This window comes from Choloepus didactylus, chromosome 4 (assembly GCF_015220235.1).
Source record: "Choloepus didactylus isolate mChoDid1 chromosome 4, mChoDid1.pri, whole genome shotgun sequence".
Taxonomy (NCBI): Eukaryota; Metazoa; Chordata; class Mammalia; order Pilosa; family Megalonychidae; genus Choloepus; species Choloepus didactylus.
In genome coordinates, this window is record NC_051310.1 from 114,987,966 (window position 1) to 115,009,746 (window position 21,781).

At 37.7% G+C, this 21,781-nt stretch overlaps 1 protein-coding gene across 9 annotated transcripts in view; it reads left to right on the forward strand.

Moving 5' to 3' along the window:
• Positions 1-21,781, forward strand: part of CSNK1G1 (casein kinase 1 gamma 1) — a 223,355-nt gene that overhangs the window by 186,749 nt on the left and 14,825 nt on the right. For 4 of the 9 annotated variants that reach the window (XM_037833721.1, XM_037833723.1, XM_037833722.1 and 1 more), the window contains 2 exons: positions 6,055-6,165; positions 16,055-16,161. In XM_037833721.1, coding sequence (XP_037689649.1) covers positions 6,055-6,165; positions 16,055-16,161 — 218 coding nt within the window. Of the gene's footprint in view, positions 1-5,079; positions 6,006-6,054; positions 6,166-11,905; positions 12,026-14,783; positions 15,318-16,054; positions 16,166-21,781 lie in introns of those variants that run through there. The other 5 variants (XR_005216446.1, XM_037833725.1, XR_005216447.1 and 2 more) reach the window with 5 other exon arrangements.

Genomic DNA, 21,781 nt, shown 5'->3' on the forward strand with positions numbered 1-21,781 from the left:
TCCACAGGGCTCTTGATGCAAAGAAATTCCACTCAATCATATTGGATTTTCTTCCTGAATCTCTATGAGACTATCTTTGCCTTATATTCTGGGCAAATTTTGTTTTGCTGGTCTAGTTTGTAGGTATATTCAGTTGGGTACTGTTTGGTTTCTGGATGTAGAGAACTGCATTTAAACTCGCCTATATTGGTCTGCCTTGTAAAACTATTTTAATAGCAAATGCTTAAGAACAATTTTTTTGAATATTAATTTTGCCCAGCTAGAGAATTGTAAGTTAAATCATGCATTTTCTTTGAATATTCATGAAAGCTAAATCCATTCAGGAAGATTCTGATTGGGTTGGTCTTTTCCATCATTTTACCCTTGTTTTTTGTCCTTTCCCAGTTCCAAAGATGGTAAATCTTGTTGTATCTCTGATTTCTCTCTGAAAAAGTCTGCATTACCATCTACCAGGAAGGGGGGATGAAAACTAGAATAGTTCTGCCTACTTCTACCTGACAGAGTTTCCCTAGCACTCTCTGATCAAATTCAGTCAAGAAGTAAGTCCTGTTGGTATCTACAGATCTAATATTAGAGTGCAACATAATGTACTGTTGAAGGTTTTAATTCAGTCTGCTTGTTGGATGCACTAAATAATGAATATTGCATTGATCAGGATGTACATGCAGCAACACTTTTTCTGCTCTTTCAGAAATTTAAATCTAAGCTTGTAACAATCCTTACTTTGGTAAATGATATACACACTACACTATCACGGTTCAGCAATTTGGATAGAGATTGCTTCTTTTTTCTCCCATTGACCCCTTTTGGTAGGTTTTCTGTGGGCATATGAAGAAGAATGGCTACTTGGCCTGAAAATTTGGGGAGAATAGATCCTGTTCTGAGTTTGAAAAGAGGCCATATTGGCCATCAAGAGCTATACTCTTCCAGACATGGTATCCTAACCCTGATAATACTGAATCCCAAAATATTACTTATTGTTTTTTGAGTTTTTTTCTGTGTAGCCTATGTTAGGGGAAAGAGTTTGTCTTTATAATTTTCTACTTAGATGTACTACTCCCTTGCATGTTCTCCAATTTGACTATGAAGGAAAATATGAATTAAACTGATCCCTCAGGCTCCAGAAGAACCGTTTTTTAAACTAAGTACCTTATAAGCACACAAGAAATAAACAACAAAACTTTAAAAAGTCAAATCATAGTGAATTCTGAAGATGTGCCCCCAGTGAAAGTGTGGTTCTAGATTTATTTGTTTGCATCTAGACTCCAAGGGAATGGATTTAAGGGGTACATAGCCTTAGAAAAATATGTTGTGATTTGTGCTGTCATGCTTGCTAAGTAAAATTTATGGGCATAGCTTTTCCATAGGGGAGATTAAATGAGATTGCTAAATAGACAAGTTAGTCAAAGATCTTTGTTTAGTCCATATCTTTCTCCTAAAAAAAAAAAAAAAAAAACCTCCAGTTGCAGTAGCCTTAAAAAAAACAAAAGTTGATGAATTCTCCATTCTCCTTCCTTTTACAGCCTACCACTTAGTACTCAGCGAGGTTCAGGTTATGCTAGTTGAAGGGATAGAGGAGTTTGCTCAGAGATAATTTGCCTCCTGTAATCTACTTTTTGTCTCTTTGAATTTGCTTATTCTAGTAAGTGGAATCATACAGTATTTGTCCTTTTTGTGTGTCTGGCTTATTTCACTTGGCATTTTTCAATATTCATACATGATGTAACATGTATCAGAATTTTATTCCTTTTTTGTGGCTGAATAATATTCCATTGCTGTATATATTGCCTTTTGTTTGTCCATTCATCTGTTGATGGACACTTGGGTTGTTTTCTACTTAAGATGGAAGTTTGTAGTTTTTTTTTTTCTTTTTTTTTTACTTCCGAAGAAAGTTGTCTGGTAAAGCTATATACCTGATCTAAAGGCCTTTTCAGCCAAAATGTAGACTTAATTTAATATTTTACCTGTGCCCCATAATCCTGACCCTGTTTCAATTTACTAAAATAAAATAGTTTATTCTCAGGTGTAAAATTTTTTGCTTCCCACATACATCCTTAACTTTACAGAAAGTCAGACATCATTTCACCTCTGCCTAGTAGCAAACTTCAGAGAAGTGTGAAATGCACTTTAGGAATACTCAGTGGCATGGTTGAACATTGTAGTCCTTCCTGTTTGTATTTCAGCATACACCTAATGTTCTGCAGCATCTCTTTCTAGGAGGAGATTTGGTGATTGTGGATTGATCCTACCGAGAAAAATCATCATTCCCTAAAGGAGTGTTTTGTACCATTTTGAGTGAGGATAGGGCGAAGTTTGAGTAGAGAGTTGCGAAATTCTAGAATGGCCCCATGATTTTTCAAAGAGCTTCACAGAATTGATGCTACTGTTTCTGTAGGTCTGCATAGTATTGAGCCAGGGAGTTGTCAGTGATTGTTAAGCATCTATGATATTTGACCAGGCATGTAGGATACGGGAAGTCCATGTCCATACACGTGACCAGTTGTATGGAATAACCTGTCTGGCACAGGAAAACTGATTCTATTTCATGAGCTTCATAGAAGGAACTTTTTAATTTTGTTAAAATGTACACTTCAATAAACTTGCCAGCTTTTTAAAAAAGTATTTTGGAAGCCATAAAGGGAAGTGATTGAGTTCTTTGTAAATATAATCAAATTAATTTTTCAAAAGTAGCTTTCTATGAAGAATGGGATTTGGTGTTCTGTTTGTTTTGTTTTGCTTTTGTTGGAACAAGAGAAAGATGTTTGCCTTCTTTTTGCTTCAGAATAGTAGCTTTATCTCCAATAAGAATTTGAAATAATTTTCAAGCCACAATATCTGAGATGTTTTCAGACAGTATTTTCTTCACCCCTTGTTAGTGTAGCTCTCCCCACTGTGTTAATCCCTGCCAAATGAATGCTGGGAAAGACTTGTTTCGTCTGCCGTAGGCACAGTTGGTGGTTTTCACTTTTTTCACCAGTCTTCTATGTATTCTTTTAAGTATTTTTTTCTTTTTTTTTTTTTTTTTGTTGTTAGTTCTGCCTTGATTTATGCTATGCTAGATTGTTGCTTTCTTGTTTCCACATTCACCTTCTACATAGTAAACCAAGCATTTCCATGCAGGTAATGCATTCACAACTGAAGACTTTAAAGCGTTTCCCCAAGGAGTTACCACTACTTGAGATTCCTGCTCCTGCCTTTGGGGACTTACACACTCCATGTGGACCTTTGCCTTTCAAGTAATGCAGAGAGATTGATATTGTTGAAAGAGTCTTGTACCCATGGATGCTCCTGATTACCTTTTAGATAGACGTGTATGCATGAGTGATCTTTATGAGTGAAGAGTTTACATGCTGATCTCCCTACTAGTTTGCTTAGTATAACTACTTACTCTGCTGTGCTTCTTAATATTAGCATCTGATCGTGCCTAATCATTGCCCACTTGTACCCAACATTGCCTAGAATACCTTTCAGTTGTCAACCTTCTTTAGTGTCATCTAGCTTCTAGCCACACAGTTACTTTCCAAAACTGGCAAATGACCTTTTCTACTTTATCAACCTCTTAGATATCAATCCAAGCCCTTAAATTCTAGGAAAGAATAGCCCTAGAGTTTAGCATTGTTTAGCATAGTTTCCAAAGTAGTAAACCAGCAACCCCCAGGTTCACTTCTGTCACTTAGATTTGCTTCTTTTGGTGGATATGGAAGGCATTGAAGGGCAATACTATGGTATGGTGTTTTCTTCCTTCACTACACAGGAAACATTTATGAAGCAGTCTGGAAAGTTAACATTATTTTTCTCTTTTTAAGCGATAATGTATTATATCATGTATGGAGATGGAGTATGACTTTTACACCTTTGAAAAAATGTCTTTTTTCATTTAAATTAAAGTCTTGATTCTTCCAAAAAATTATTTAGCCAGAATGAGTATGAAAAAGTAAACCATCCTATGAATCAGACAGTAGATCAAACCAGAGTTCTGCTCTGTGTTTCAGTAAAAATGGAAATAATAGTTGATCAGCTGTCCAGGGCTTTCTTAATCTTCAAAGCATATGAGTGTTTTGTGCATATTTTCCACCATATTCAATTTTGTCTGCTTTAAAAACAATTACAAAACAGAAAGCATATATGAGAGAAGTAATTTCATGCATCATGGGACTCAACACTGAATGGCTTGTAAATGGTAATTTTTTAAGCATATAAATTTTTTGAGAACTGATAGTTCTATATAGTAGTTTAGGAACTTCTGTTCTACATAAATATTACAAAAAAATTTAAAAGTCCTAGAAAGAACTGAAGAAGCTATCACTAATAGCTAGATATTAGTTGTAGATGAAATTTCTAAAATTAGAAGAACAGATTTATTCTCTTTCTCTCTAGTAGTAAGAGTAAAATGGATTATCTGTTAAGTGCTCTCTAGATATAGAGATTGTCAATAAGGTTATAAAATAGTTATGATTATGTTATTCGCCTCCATTTTATTTTGGAAAATGAAACATCCGAACTTCTGTTGGCAGAAGTAATTAGAGGTGGGGATTATTTGGGGGAGCTTTGATTCTCTCTAATTGACTAGCAGTAAAAAACCAAACCCCTCCTTTGTAAGAATGCATAGCAAACAAGTTAATACAACTGCCTTCTTATGCAATCTCCTCATTTCCTGGGGAATATCAGAGAAAACATGGCCAAGGCTATTACACATGTGACTTCTTATTCCATTAATAAAGAAAATAAGTAAGTTGTAGCTGGTGTATGAGGCCCTGTTTTTTATGGAAAAAGCCTCTTCATATTATGGTAACTTATGGGTAGCCTTTAAACAACCCTTATCAATGAAACACAGAAAGAGAAGAGTGAATATATAGAGGCTCAAATCATTACTTCCTCACCCCTCCTTTTCTTTTTTTATAGACTACAACATTTATAGCTGTGCACAATCCTAAGATTTATAGCATCCTTACTGGTTTTCATGCAGAGCAGCAATATTACATCCCAATCCCTGCTGCTGTTTATATCAGCAGCAATTAAATTTTGATTTACTAATCTCTCACTGCTGCCTCTCCAATTACTCATTTTTCATTTTTGTAGCACCTTAGGACTGTTACAGCTGAGCATCATGATGTTAACACCTCCTCAGCCATCTGGCACAGGGGAAGAGGCACCTAAACAGATTCTTCAGAACAAAAATCACTTATGAGCAAGATCAGAATAGTATGAGATCTAAAAAAACAGGTAAAGGAGGAATGAAGAGAGCCATGAATGACAGCAAAGGTGAAAGCAGAGCCCAAAGAGATATTGAATTGAAGGCCCTCCTTTTGCCGGTAAAGGATCTGCCTTTTGCTTTCTGGAAGAAAATAATTGATGGTAGTCATGTCAATTCGTAAACTTTTTCTAATTCCTGATGAGAGGCTGTTAATTAAAGGAATCAGGAAAATGTTGTAGCCTTATTTTTTTCCTTCCCATCTTTTCATATTCTTGACATGTGAACCTGCTTTTGAAGACATGTTTTGTTCATTCTGTTAGGAAAGAAAGCATATTTCGGCCACTGCTTGTTGTATCTCAGTAGAAGGTCTCGTGGAGGTTAATTCTGAGAGTAGTGGGCTCCCTATTTTAAAGAAAAAGCATATTGTCTTGATTCCTATTGCCAGGAATTTTCTGTATTTCTACTGTCTGATCAGGTAGATTTTTTAAATCAATGAAATGATGCTGCAAGTATGATTATTCCTCTGTCAAACAGTTTTAACATTCTGAATTTGATCTGCTTAGTAGCTACTGAAATTTGACTAATATGGAAGCTAAAAGGTGATTCTAGCTTCTGGTGCTCATTATTTTTCTGTTTCTCCATGAGGATTGTGTGCTGTAGAGTGTCATGAATTGGCTGATTAGGCTGAAATGGATGTAGCCAAGCTAACTTTTTCTCAGTGTTTTGCAGCTGTTCTTAGTTCAAAATCCAAAACAAAACAAAACCCTCAGGGACACTATTGTACTTGATTTTGTTATTGCTTGCTGTTGCTTCACCTTTCCTTCCATATCTTGCTCTCATGCTTCCTAATGCCTGAGCAGGCTGCATCGTCCGAGCGCCGAGGAGAGTGGGAAATCCAGCCCAGCCGGCAGACCAATACCTCGTACCTGACGTCTCACTTGGCTGCAGACCGCCATGGGGGATCAGTGCAGGTATTGCCTCTATAGCCCTTTCCTGGCCTTCCCAGCTTGGCTGGTAGAATATCAGCTTGCTTCTCAAACTTGAGTTCCTTTAGAATGGAAACTTACAGCAAGGGTGAGTTGCTTCTACAGTTCTGAATCTGTGTGCTCATTTTTTGCCTAGGTGGACTTGGGTAAAGGTTTATTGAGATGATTGCTGGTTGATGTCACTGACTAAGGAAACATCCATATGATTTCTGATCCTGATTTCTGATTAACTTAGTTCTACAACCTATATCAACTCAATGAGAAACTATAAAAATAATATCAAGGTGGAAGTGGTCTTAGTCTGTGTCAAGTCTATTAACTGTAAAGACCTGAAAAGGGAAAAAATAAATATTTTGGATAGAGGACTGGAGGACTGCATATGTAGCTCATTCTGTGATGATATGTGCCTTAGAGCATGATAAGGAGAAGGTTAATTGTTACAAGTTAGCTAATTCTGAGTGGGTACCCAGGAAGTTGGACTATTTCTTTTTTTCTCCCTGGAATAGTGTGTTTTTGGATTTCTGATTTCATTTGGTTTATTATGACTCTCTTGTCTTTCTTTAGTACTAAGAACCTGTTGTGTCTCTCAACTTTTCTTTTATTTGACTCTTTTATAAATCTTAACTTAAATTTTTTCCTTATCCTACAATACCAGTCCCACAAGTTCACACAAACGAGCCCACAGCTATTAAACACAAATTCTTATAAAGAGGCATACAGGCCTTTTGCATATAGGAATGCATCTTGACAGGCTTGGTAGTCTAGGAATATGCTTTTATAAGAAGTGATTCACTACAAGACTGTGTTATTCACAAGAAGTTAGGAGACAGCTTTAGCCCTGTAAAAACCTCATTAGAACATGTTAGGTAAGAATAATGGGTTGAACACATAAATTGACTTTCATTCTCTCCTGAAACAACACTAAAAGACTGGTAAAGGGATTTTTTTGATAAAGTGTATGTCCATATAAGGATAGAGAAAACAGAAGAAGAGGCAACAAAAACTAAATCTTGGAATCTGGAAAGCAGATGGACAATTAAATAACTTAGTACTTCCAAGAAAACAGAATCCTGAGCCAGTACAGGGGAAAGCTGCAAATGAAGGCTGTTTACATTGAGGAAATCTGAAGGCTGAGGAATTGGCCTTTTGTAAATGGAGGTGGAGGGAGAACGGAATGTGCTACAGTAAGGAAGATTGGTTGAAAGTCTGATTAGGAAGCCATAAATAACTAGGTTATCTGCCCCTCCTTAGAAAATACCAAAGATTTCTTCTCTGGGTGGAACAAAATGTAGGATCTCTAGACTAGAGGGTATGAAGCACAGTTGAGGGCAGAGTACTGTACTGAAACTGGAGATTAAGTGAATGTGTTCACAGTGGTTGCCTTCTTTCACCATTTAGTAATTCAAAATGCAGTGAGATGTAGGATACATAGCTGTATCCTACATAGTTGACATGTCCCATCCCTGTTTTCACTGTGTCAATTAACTTTGCAGTCCCCCGCTTTTAAATATGAGCACATAATCAAGGATTATCGGGCATCTTTAATAAGAAAGAGATCAAAGCAAGCAAGCAACAACAAAAACTCCTTGTTAATATCTTCAAAGACAGAAGATACTGCAACTGCAAAGCAAGGTCAGGTTGCTGTTAAAAAAAGGAACATTCTGAGAACATAAAAAGAGCTCTTAAAAATTAAAAACATCATAACCAAAATTTTAAAATCTCAATAGAACAGTTTGGAAGATAAAGTTGAGGAAGTCTCCCAGAAAGTAGACCAAAGAGAGAGAAAAAGAGGAAAAATTGGAGGAAAAAATTTAAGAAAATTTGATGAGTGTCCAGAAGGTCCAATTTCTAAATAATAGGAGTTCTAGAGAGGAGGTAGGGAGAGAACAGAGAAAATGAAGGGGAGGAAATCATCCACAAAATAATTTCCCAGAACTCAAAGACCATTTCCAGATTGAAGAGGTCCGTTGTGTGCCCAGCATAATGGACAATAGACCACACCAAGACACATCACTTGTGAAATTTCAGAACCGGTGAGGACAAAAAAAAGTTCCTTCAAGCTATCAAAAAAAGAAAACAGTCTCTTACAAAGAAAGGATCAGGAATCAGAGTAGCTTCAAATTTCCCAACAGCAATACTGGAAGCCAGAAGGCAATGAACAATGCCTTCAAACTTGAGGGAAACTTATTTGTGACTTAGAATTCTATACTCAGCCAGATTGTCAATCTGGTGTGAGTATAGAATAAAGACATTTTCATAAAAATCCAGGGCCTCAAAATTTTACTTCTCATGCTCTCTTTCTTAAGAAGCTACAGGAGTATGTGTTTTACCAAAATGAGTGGCAAACTTTCCCTAGTATAATGGTAAAGTTAGGAGATCCCAGGATAACAGCTATGCAGCAGAAGGCAGCAGCCTGTCCCCAACATAGGTGGTCAGGAGGCTCTGAGGGCAGCTTCACCCAGATGATGAAATGGCCAGGTTATTGACATGTCAAAGTATCTTGAGAGAAGCTATTTGATAAATGACAGATAATTTGGGTAGAATTAGTGATTAACAATTGATATATTAAAAAGTAAGTAAAAATAAATTTTAAAAGATAATTATTAACTCCAAGGACAACAATACAGGAAAGGAAAGGTAATCATGGTATATTCCATGGCTCAGCTATGAATGTCTTTTAATAATCATATTAATGTAAAGAATTTATCTAGCCAAAATTACAGTATGAATGGAGAATTGAAGGGTAGAAAGGGTATACCTTTGAATATGATGCCTAAAAATGAAAAATCAAGATGCATGTTATTTATAGATATGGAGGTAAAAAATCAAAAGAATCAGCTATAAAAGAAGAGGAAATGGGGGAATGGGAGAAGAGACTACTGTTTTTTCCTAACAATCTTTGTAGAAATATTTGACCTTTTATACAATGTGCTGATAAAAATAAACTAAAAAGTTTTAAAGTGTCACTTTTTGCATATCACATTGGCAAAAATTTTTAAGTTTAGTAAATAGCCTATCCATTTGCTATTGGTGAAATGTGAATTAGAACAACCTTTTATTTTCTTTCCAAACAAATATTCCCCCTTTCCCTGCTCCTTGTACCCTAGTAGGGAATCTCTAATCTACTATCTCTATGAATTTCTTATTTCTAGTCTTCTCTTGTGTTATCATACAATATTTGTCCTTATGTGCCTTTCTTATTTTACTGAGCATAATGTTTTCAAGGTTCTTTCATATTGCAGTGTGTCTCACAACTCCATTCTTTCTTATAGCCAAATAATATTCCATTGTGTGTATGTACCACATTGTGTTTATCCATTCATTTGTTGATGGACATTTGGGTTGTTTCTGGCTTTTGTCTCTTGTGAATAATGCTGCTATAAACATTGGTATACAAGTATCTTTTTGAGACCCTGTTTTCATTTTCTTTGGGTATATACCTAGAAGTGAAATTGCCAGGTCGTATGATAATTCTTTATTTAACTTTTTGCTTTCCACAGTGGTTACACCATTTTGCATTTCCAGGAACAATCCTCTAGAGTTCCAATTTCGTCACATTCTCTATAGACTTGTTATTTTCCTTTTTTTTTTTTTTACGACAACCATCCCTGTGGGTGTGAAGTGGTATCTTGTGGTTTGGATTTGCATTTCCCTAATGGCTAATGATGTTGACTATCATTTCATATGTTTATTGACCATTTGTATATCTTCTTTGGAGAAATGTCTGTTCAAGTCTATGCCCATTTTTTAATGCAATTTTATTGTGATATATTCACATACCAAATAGTCATCCGAAGTGTACAGTGGTTCACAGTGTCATCATATAGTTGTGCATTCATCACCACAATCTGGTTTTGAATATTTTCATTACTCCAAAAAAAAGAAGAAAAATTCTTAAAAGACACCTAAAACATCCCATACCCTTTATCCCTCCCTTTTATTTATTTTTTGTCTTGTTTTCTTACTCATCTGTCTATACACTGGATAAAGAGAGTGTCAGTCACAAGGTTTTCACAATTACACAGTCACACCATAAAAGCTATAAAATTATATAATCATCTTCAAGAATCAAGGCTACTGGATTACAGTTCAACAGTTTCAGGTATTTCCTTCTAGCTATTCTAATACACTACAAACTAAAAAGGGATCTCTATATAATGCATAAGAATAACCTCCAGAATAACCTCTCGACTCGATTTGAAACCTCTCAGCCACTGAAACTCTATTTTGTTTCATTCTTCTTCCCTCTTTTGGTCCAAGAAGGCTTTTCAATCCCAAGATGCCAGGGCCAGGCTCATCCCCAGGAGTCATGTCACATATTGCCAAGGAGATTTACAGTCCTGGGAATCATGTCCCACATAGGGGGAAACTTTGCTCATTTTTAATGGCGTTAGAACAATTATTTTTAAGGGTGATTTGGCATGTTCTGTTAAAATCTTAAGTATCTACATCTTTTCATCCAGCAAATCCAGTTTCAGATAAAAATTCTTCAGAAATGCATAGATACCTAGATATACATGTTCTTTAACAGTGTTGTCCAATAGAAATATAACATGAGCCATATTTGTAATTTTACATTTCCTAGTAACCAGTATTATTAATGAGATATTTTACATTTTTTTTTTAACTGTCCTTGAAATCTTGTGTGCAGTGAACACCTACACAAATGTGGACTAGCTACGTTTCATGTGCTCAATAACCACATGTGATTACTGGTTACTATATTGGACAGTACAATTCTATACTATTCATTGCTGGCTTGTTTGTAATGCCAAAAAAATGAAGCAACTAAATATTCCATCAGTTCAGCATTAACTAAACAATTATTATAATTACCTGCAGTCAGTGGAGAGAGATCTCTGTATATTATGGAGAAATGTCCAAGGTGTGTTATGAAACAAACCTAGTTGCAAAAGAGTACATAAAATTTGGCCCTGTTTTAATGTATGTATATATTGTGCGTGTGTTTGTGTGTGTGTACAGTATATACAGAGAAAAAAGAAGCAATCTAGAGTGGAAGACAGCAAGCACAGCCGGTGGGCCACATCCCACCCTCTGCCTGTTTTTATAAAGTTTTATTAGAACACAACCAGATTCATTAGTTTACATGTGGTTGCTTTCATGCCATAATGGCAGAGTTGAGTAGTTTCAACAGAGTCTGTTTGGCCCATAAAACCTAAAAGAATTATATCTGTCTCTTTTCAGAAATACTTTGCTCTAGAGGAACACACACCAAATTTTCTAATACGCAGTTCCATATGATGACATCACTGAAGATTTATACTTTTTATGTTGTCTATTTTTTTGATGTTTTGAATACTTCTAATTAGAAAAAATAAAGATAAATAATTATTTTAAGAGGAAAAATCTCATGGTTAGTTTACTGGAGCTGTGTTCCTAGAACACAGGGGTGTTCAGTTGGATGGTGTTTCCTACTCCTTAGTGTGAGGGGTTGTCTTTAGATTTTAATTGGAGCCAATCAGAGCATCCCTAGCAGTGCTTTTGAAAAATGTAGCCTCCCTCTGCTCCCTATAAACTAAGTTCTACCAGCTTCCCTGGCATTTGCATAGGGCACAGGCAATTGTGCCATTTCCTTAACATTATGTTAGGCTCTACTGCTCCTCACTACATCTGCCTCTCTGAGCTTCCAATGTTTTTAGCCCCAGTTTTTGTAAACTTGTAGAGGCTATGCTTTTTGCAAACTAAATAAACACTACCTTTCTAGCACAACAGATTCCCACTTCTTTGGAAGTTGTCTCACTTCCCAGAAGCAATTTGATCAAACTATGCAGACACCTTGACTGGGGAGGAATACAGAAACCTGAGAAGAGAAGAATTTGTTCTGGTAAAGCACATGGACACTCCCTTTCCAGCCTATTTAATGGGAGAGGATCCCCAGGGTTCCCATCCTTCTGGTATATCCAGTTCTTCCATATGTGGAAGGCTGAAACTCAAGAAGATAGTGTATTTTTCTCTTTCAAAAAGAGTACTCTAAAGTTATTTAAATTAAAACATATAAGAAATTGCTAGAAATCTCCAGGACAAAGCAAGGGTATGAGACTTAAGAGTGACATTTAACATTTAGCTGATATTTACTTTGTTCAAAATCTTTGAATTTTTCAATTATTTACAACTCTTACTGAGGTCAGTATTGTTCCCATTTGATAGAGAGGGAAGCTGGAGCAGAGAATTACCAAATGTTAGTTGTAAGAAGTAGGATTGAAACATTGATTATCAGCTAGAGTACTGCTTCTTTTGATACACAGCTCTAATTTTCCCTCACAGTGACATTTTGAAAAAATGAGACTAGTAACTCAAATTTTTGAGACTTCTAAAAGGGATGGTATCAATACTAAGGACTAACAGTCAAAGTAGTCTTTCTCATGGATAATCCTATACTATATTAATTACTGTAGTCTTGTATGATATAGCCAAAGGAATGTGGGAATAATTTTAGTAGTGATTATAGCATAATAGATGTCAGTATTCCAGATACTCAGATAAAGCTTATTTTTATTGAAGGTACACTAAAAAATCAATTTTAAAAGTAGAACAATGTTATTGTTTAAAATACTAATAACATTACATTAATAAGATACTTTACAATTTTTCAAATCTGTTTCCTAGACATTGTTGTATTTAACTGTCTTAGAAATTATGAGGTAGACAGGACTAAGGTAATTCACTCTGTCTTATAGAATTAGAAACCAAGGCTCAGAGGATGTTGACGGTAGAGCTAGGCCCGGAATCCAGCTCTTCTGTCCCCTACACTAGTGTTCTGTCCCTTGCACCACTGCACATCCAGGCAGCAATTTAATGGATTTGGGTAACTGTGCCTACAACCTGAAATAATTTTTAAGTGGATGCTCTCAAGGCCCAGATTGGTAGCCATTAATTTTCAGGGATGTTTTATGTACAGTTAAGTTGAAGAGTAGACAATTGCGATAGTAAGCTTCCCATTTGTGCCTGATTCATTTAAGACCAGATGCTTATCCATATAGACAAGCAGTCTAGTCTGTAAAATAGGGATAATCTCTTCTTCCTTAGATTGCCCAAGGACACTGCTTCTGGGCCAAGTGGCAGTTCATAGCGAGGAGAAATTAGAGGGTATGAGACATGTGAAATGCTGTGAGCAGGCACCATGACCCAGTGTCACCAGGTAATTCTCAGTGGTGATGCTTACTGCTGCTTTATTCATGCCAATTGAGGCCAAGGCATTTTATAACATCTTGTCTAGTTCCTGAATTGTTCATGAAGAAGCTTACTGTGATTTCTTCTTTAACCCTTGTGCTCACAGAATGCATTTACAAACATTATCGCTAGCATGCACCAGAACGTGCCTATAAGAAACCATTGTAGGACTGAAGAAATTAACAGGACAGCATTAGAGTGATGAGCCATGGTTCTCCAATCTGTGGACCCTCTCTCCTCAACTTGTTGTTTTTGCTGGATTTTTCCCAACTTTTTCTTTTGAAATTTTCAAATCTCCAGAAAAGTTGAAAATATAATGCTGTATACCCATAATCTAGATTAATGAAGTATTAAGATTTTGCTACATTTGCTTTAATGCTGTATATATGTGTGTGTGGTTTTGCTAAACCATTTGAAAATAAGTTGTAGACGTCAACTCACTTCATCCTGAAATACTTTGGCCTGCATCTCCTAAGAACAAAGATACTCTCTCATGTAAACACCACCACCATTGTCATAACTAAGGAAATTAATAATAATTCCACAATTCCATAGTATCTAATATATAGCCCATATCATCTTTCTCCCAGTCATCCCCCAAATTAATTTTATAGTGTCCAATATCTAACCAAGATTTATGCATTGCATTTGGTTGTCTCTTCAGTCTCTTTCAATCTGAGTCTCTTTTAATGTCTTCTAAATCTGTAACTTGACACTTCAATTTTTAAGATGTAGTCTTTTTTTTTTTTTTTTTAAAGAATCCAGGCTATAGAATGTCCCACATTGTGGATATGTCTGATTTTTCCCCCTCATGATTAGATTCAGATAAAAATATTTTTTTTTTTAGCTAGAATACTACATGGATAGTATTGTATATTTCTTATTATACCATGTCAGGAGAGTAAAAAACTTCTGGTTGTTTCGTTACTGAAAGATGCTAAATTTGATCACCAGCAGAAATTTGGGTCACCCTTTGGCAAATCCGGATTTAATGTTATAAGTTACTTCTGCTAACTGTACAGCATTATTTTAGGTTTTTTTACAAAAAGTGTTATTATTAGTAAGAATAATAAATATTTCCAGTCTAGAAATGATGGTGGATATGGTTTACTGATAAGTAGTATTTACCCTGTCTGCCCCTGTCTCTTTGAATAAGACACATTTTAAAACTCCTCATATTAAACATTTCCTCCCACTTTGTTCTTCATAGACTGCTCAGGAAATTTTTGCAAATAACTGCTGGTGAGGACACCAGGTTTAGAAACAAATACGAATATGCAAACATTTATGAAGGGAGAATAATACTAATAGAAACATTTATTGAGCCTTTACTATGTGCCAGGCACTGGGCAAAACACTTTTTGTGGTAAACACCATTATTAGGTAAACACCATTATTTCCCCATTTTACAGATTAGGAAGCTCAGGCACAGAAAGATTGCGGATCTTGCCCAAGGACCCACAGCAAGTAAGTGGTGGAGCTGGGGTTCAAACCCAGGGCTGACTTAACTCTAGAGCCCAGATCTTATTTACTGTGCTATGCTGCCTCCATTGTTGTGTACCAGGTATTGTACCAGGCACTATCTCATACATTTTCTTGTATAATTCTCACATCAGCCTGTGAGAAACAGTCTCAAATAGATTAAGTTACTTACCCAAGGGCATATGATATTCAGACCGTTTATCCTATTTTGTGGTTCTCTCCCATGTTTCAGCCAAGGTCTTTAACAGCAGAGTGGTTTGTCCAGCGGGGTCCCTTTTCCCACTCCCCAGCACCCACATAAACAGGAATCATGTGCTGGAAATGAAACCAGGTGGCAGAAGCAGCTGCATGAGCAAGAGAAGCCTGATCGGGTCCACATTAACCAGATGACAGGAGTGAGAGCCTTCAGTTACAGTTCGGGGACCATCAGTGAGAAGTGGGATGACACTGAACCTGAAATAAAGGTTTTTGAAATAAGACTGATCTTTCAAGGAAAAGTGTTTCCTTACCATCTGCTCTCCCACCAGAGAGGATATTACAGTCTTGTTATTTTGATTAACTTCAAACCAATTGTGAAAGCCATGAAGAGATTTCTAAAGGAAAGTGTGACCGTAGTTTCTGGTGCCCACTATTGATTTCCTTTTTAGATTTTTTTTTTTTTTTTTTTTTAACATCATGGCTGTGTCTACAGAATTACAGCATCATAATTAAGAGAAGTAGGATTTACCTATCATGTTCAAGGAATCAAAGCGATTTTACCTTTAGAATTCAGTTGTACAGTAATTTGTAATTTAATAAAAAGATGTGCATTTTTTCAATATGAAAATATCTATATGTAAATAGGGAGTAATATGACCTACTTCACAGAGTTTTTGTGAAAAGTAAATTTACACATGTGCATACACACACACAATGTAGCAGAGTATGTGACACAGAGCAGGCACTCAATATAGAAGTTATTGTTAATATGTTTACACCAATGAATTTAGTGTTCTCATGTCTTTTGAGTCTGGGAGCCTTGATGTAATATACCTTCCCTAAATTAGGACAGCTGGCCCCTCGCTGCAGGAAAACAAACCTTCTAGACACTGCCTGGTTAGGTATGAAGCTAGAGGCCAGATCTCCCTTAATGACCCTCTCTGGTACTAGCAGGAGGCTCTTGTTGCCAGGGTACCTGTCACACTCTGTCTTTCTGTTTCAGGTGGTTAGCTCAACCAATGGAGAGCTGAATGTCGATGACCCCACAGGAGCCCACTCCAATGCACCAATCACAGCTCACGCCGAGGTGGAGGTAGTGGAGGAAGCTAAGTACGTTCATTTTTCAAGGGGGTTCTTGAGTCATGGATTGAAAAATCTCTTCTGTCTCTTCCTCTCCTTGTGCTGCCCATGTCAGACTGAATTCCTCATGCTTATGTCCATAGCTTTCTTCCTTTGAGCACTTTGTGTTTTTTGCATGGTACCTTAAGGCTGCTGCTGCCCTTCTTTAGCTGTGAATTCTGGGAGAACAGTCATATTTTTCTAGTCCACATGGGGCAAAAGACATGGTCAACTAGAAGAATCATGTCATGAGCAGATAGTAGCCATGAGCCTCTTGGGCCTTGCCTCTTGTTCTCTATGGAATGCAGTGAAAAATCTCCTCATCTAAACCAGATAAGCCATGCTTAACAGCATTCAATTTCTTGTTTTCCGCTAACAACTCTGGGTGTATAGTACTGGCAAGGGTTTCAGAGCCATTTTGTTCTCTCTCAATGATTTTGCATTCAGGGAGACTTATTTAAGTCCAGCAAGAAAAATAACCTCTGCACCTCTTGAGTAAGTCTTTGGAAGGAAGGGAAGTCATATTAATCCCAAGAAGATGAGGAAGTTACCCACATTCCCTTTGCCGCTTCTCTTGCATGTGTATGTCTTGCCCTGCCCATACCACCAGCCACCCATCCCTTGGTGCTCTCCGCATGGTCTGTGTTTAAACCCTTAAAATCTGGGGTGGACGGTGAAATAATTGGCAATTCTGCTGCAAAAACAGTATTTCTATCACTTATTTCCCTTTTTTCCCCTGTCCCAAAGTCAGAGCCAGATTCATACTCCAAGAAGATATCACAAGTCAATAAATGCTACTGATATGGGTGACTTTTCTTGCAATTCCTTTGAAAACATTCAGGATAATCCCGTCTTATGTTTTCTGAAGCAAGAAACATATTTACAGTGATATTGTGCCCTAAGTGATCTCTTGAGCCCTCATATAGCCTATAGACAAGCCAGAACAAGTTTACACCTCTGGGTGTAAGACAGTGAGAGGCCAGCCAAGACCTGCATTCTTCTTTCTTCCAGAAGCACTTGCTGTACTTATCTCCCCTGCCCACTCCTCTTCTCTCTTGCCCATCTATTTGGTAAGCTCTTTTGCCTTCAAAAGGTCACTTTATTGGAAAGCAAGGGCTTAAGGATTCCTACCCAGTAGATAGAAAGGAACCAAGGATAAATAGGACTTTGTCCTGTTGTGTTCCTATTGACTGTAGGCAGCTTCAGATGCTCCTCTCCTGGTTTAAATAAGGCACTGATGACATAAGGAGAAGAGATCAGAGAGAGGTTTTATGCCAGAAGGAGACCATTTTTAGCAAGAAAGCATGCTGCCTATTCTCAGGGAGTTCTTAATGGTATTCAGTTTTTCAGTTTCCATAATAAAACTACATTCTGGACTTTGAAGTTACCTGGGACATTTTAGGAAATACAAATATCTGAGTTCTGGCCTCAGAGATTCTGATTTAATTTATCTGGGGGTATAGCTTAAGATTTCGGAGTGTGGCCGAGGTTGGAAGCCACTGCACCAGATGGAATGAGATCCAAACATTGTCTGAGCTTGAACAATGTCTGTACCCGTTTTCACCCCTACCCCTATCTCAATTCACCTAGAAGTTTAGCTCTGGATTTAAAAGTATACTTTGAATACAAATTTGAATGGGCTTAGTCTTATAATATGAGCAGACAGGTTTATCTTTTGAACCCACTTATCCCATTTCATTTTGGTGAATCTGTACTCTAGTTGTGTTTATGAGTGTGGTGTTTATGTCCTGTGTGTAAGAGAGGAGTTCATTCATACAGAGAAATTTCAATCTGGTATATTCTGTTCTGGTATTGTATAAGCCCTAGGGTGTAAAGAGAGTTTAAATTCTTCCCATTTAGCAAGAATCACCACTGTACCTTCATGTCCCTGACTCGTTTTGGGCCTTCTGAAAAGTGTGGAAACCACAGGGGAGCAAATGTGTTTGACCAAATGATATCCAAAAACTCATGACTTGGGGCATATTGTGTGCTGACTCCCCTAATGCTTTCATGAGCTACCAATCCATCTTGCCTAGTTTGCTGTAAGGGCACAGCCATGTGTTGTTCTTCTTGACCTTCTATATATACAGAAGGATGGGGAGGGGGTGGCCATGTTCGTACCTCCTTAATCATTTTCATGGGAAGAAGTCACAGCTAAAGAGGCACAAGATGTCCCAAACAACCCCTCAGTGCACGCAGCTGTGATGCCGTTTGTCCATGCAGCTTTCTTGTGGGTGAAAGAGAGCTGTTTTCCTTTATTGAAACTCAACTCAGGGACTACACTTCCAAATTTTTGACTTTGGGTTCCTTGCCTGGCTTGTTTTGTGTAGAGGACGAGAGAAATAACAGTGTTTTGGTTTTTTGTTGTATGTACAAAATGAACATCTTTACTTCCCTTTTCCTGCAGCTGCAGGACGCATGTCCTTGTTTAACTATGGTTAGAAGGGTGGGGAGGGCAAGGAACGTTTTGGTTGATTTTTCTTGTAGTAAGAACACAGGGACTTTTTGATTACCTACTGACTTTATAACTTAGAAAATGTGGACCTCATTTCTCTGGAGAATTAACAAGAATGGGGTATTTAGGCCATTCTTTGGCAATTATACCTAATCCAGAGCAGCAACCCTCCTCCCTCTGATTAATCTCCTTATTAGAGTAAAGTATCTCCTAAGGCTTTTATCCTTCTGTAGAGGAAGAGTTAATAGCCAGTTGCTTTGGCTAGGCATGGTAGCCTTGTAGAAGGTCTAGGAACATCTCTGACCCTCCAAATAATTGTAGCCTATCATTGTACAATAAAACTTTGGGTGGGAACCAAAATGGCTTGACCTTGGTGCTTGCATGGGTTCTTACAGGCAGGGTCATTTGCTCTTTCCCCTACTACCTTCCTGCAGATTCCCCAGGAAAGCCTACCTGGAGTTCCCACCAACTCTGTTTTGCTTTACCCCTCACTGAGCTCCAGTTCCCACCTTGAGGGCATCTGTCAGGCCTCTGCTATCCCTACCCCCCTCCCGACTTTAGAGTGGGGATCAAGTATCCTGGGCCTACTCACTCCACCTTGGCCAAGGAAGAAACTAAACACAGACACATACTGCATGTTTGCATGGCTCACAGGGAGTCGCTTCCATCTCACCTCTGTGAACTAATATCTCTCTTTCTCTCTCTTCCTTTCTGTGTTTTTCTCTTTATATACTCTGTAGCTGCCTGAAAATGCTCAACCTGTGGTGAGTCCCTCTCTCCAGTCCACATACAAGGGGAGCGGACCAGACTAGGCTGGGATTGGCAAGGCCAACAAAATGCCTTAGTAACACTGAATGGCTTCCATATGCCACCTTGTGCCATAATCACCCAGAACTTGGGAACTAGATCCACAAGGTGGGGATGGGATAGACTATACCCGGGGATTAATCTGTTCCTTCTTTCCTTTCAAACTCGCCTCATCACTGCCTCCTCCTGCCAAAACAATATCCTACCCCAAAATTATTTCTTTATTTTTAGCTGAGTCAATTTCCTCCCAAATTAATATGACCAGATATTATCAGAAGGAGAGGTACAGATGTAGGAGGACAAGGTTGCTATATAAGTTGTTTAGATTATTCCTCAGAACTCCAAGGACAGTAATATTGCCAGATAATCTCACATTCTGCAGCATGGTCTCTAATCTGGATATCAGCTGCTTTAGAAAAACTAATTTTTCTTTTTGATTGAGCTGGTTCCTCCATCTGTAAAGTATGAGTCTCTCAGAAAGAGAGTGCTCCTTCTTGGAGGAGAGATGGACATTTTGTTGTTGTTGTTGTTGTTGTTGTGGATTTTTTGTTTGTTTTTTGTTGATTGTCTTTTTTTTTCCCTGTAAGAGAGACCAGTGGGCCAAGGGCTGACTCAGCTAATGAGGTGTTGAACCCTGTCTTTTGCACTTTTGGAAAATGCTCCTTGAATGCATTCTTGGGAACAAAAAGGGGTATATGGAAGGGGAAGCCCTGAAGAATCCGTACGTAGTAGGCCTCCCCAGCTCTTTTCCTAGCTACTGCCTACAACCTTGCAACTGCTCCTAAGCTTGTTGGCCTTTGCAGTCTGGAATTGTGCCTTTCCCACAGTGTCTGCATGCACAGGGTCATATTCTATACAGTGATAACAGCCTGATGGACTCTATGAGTTTCTACTTGTTTTCAGTACCTGGGTTGGATACCAGTTTCTGAACCTGAACTGTCTAAGCCAAATTGCCTAGAGAGGTTTCCTTAGGGACAGGAATGTAGTGAAGATAACAAATGGACTTTATGGAGATAGGACTTTGTAGTTGTAAGGCATCGAGTAGTATGCATTTAACAGACATGTGCCTGTATAATCTGACATTGTCAGAGTCTAGCTTTTTCCTGTGAGGTGTCAGTCACATAACTCTGAATTAGTCATCAAATACTTAAAGGGTCTACTCTGTGCTCTTCCAACCTCTACTCTGTACTTGGAACCAGAGGAGTTCCCAAGGTGAGGGTCTGCCCCAAAGAGCTTAGTAACCATCTACTGGAGAAATAGACATAAACACATTAAAAAAAACAAAAACAAAAACAAAAAAACACACACACACACAAACACAAGTAATTTTCCAGGACATTTAACTTACTGTCTCTCAAGGAGCTGAGGGGGCAAGAGGTCTCTGTAGGTATTAGAGCAAAGAAAGAATGTACAAGTATGGCAAAACAGGAGAACATAGCAAGGGAATTGCTAAATAGGGAACCGTCAGGACATAGTGAGAGGGCAGTGTGAAAAAGGTAATGGCCCAGAGACCCAGGGGAAGAATACTTGATGGCCTGTGAGTTGGGAGATTGGATTGATTCTGACTACAGCTTATTCTGAACTTCAGGTCATCCAAACAAAAAATCAACTGTAAGGGAGCCTAAGACACAGAGGGGTTCATCATCTGCATTCTTTTCTGAGAGTAGGCCACCTATATGAAGTGAGTTAGTGGGCTTGTTCTAGGATCTGGCACAGTATAATAGGTCTCGTTGCTGGGAGTCCCACAAAAGCCAGAGTTGAAGAGCAGGGGACTGCGTCCTCGGGAGTAGAGCTTTTGTTCAAAGTTTCTGCTACTGCTAAAGCTTTAATTTCAGTATAGAAAAAAAAAATTAATCTAGGGCTCTAAATGTAAAATATTCCAGCTTTTGTGAACTACAGTTCACACTTTCCTCTAGGCAGGTAAATTGAGCCTTACACATCAGGTTATGATATGCTTGTAAGCAGACACTTATTCTAAAAGCTTGCATCAGGAGAGGTGAAAGATAAAGTTATTTTACATGTTGAAATGCACCTAAACAGTATTTCAGACTTTTTGATTGCTCTTATTTAGAGACACAGAATCATCATCTTAGCATTCTCCAGAAAGAATAATAATAGAAATTGACATAAATGTTAGTGATCCCACTGAAAATCATGGCTCATCAGGAACAGGTACGTCTACTAAAATTTTGGTACCCCCATGAGATTTAATTTGCCTTGTTTAATATTAACTTCAGGATATTCAACTTCTAAATGTCCATTCTCTAAAGTATATGTCTAGAAAAAGACTATTTATTCATGAATCTTTCCACAGGGATTCCATTGATGACTGTTTTAAATAATCAAAAG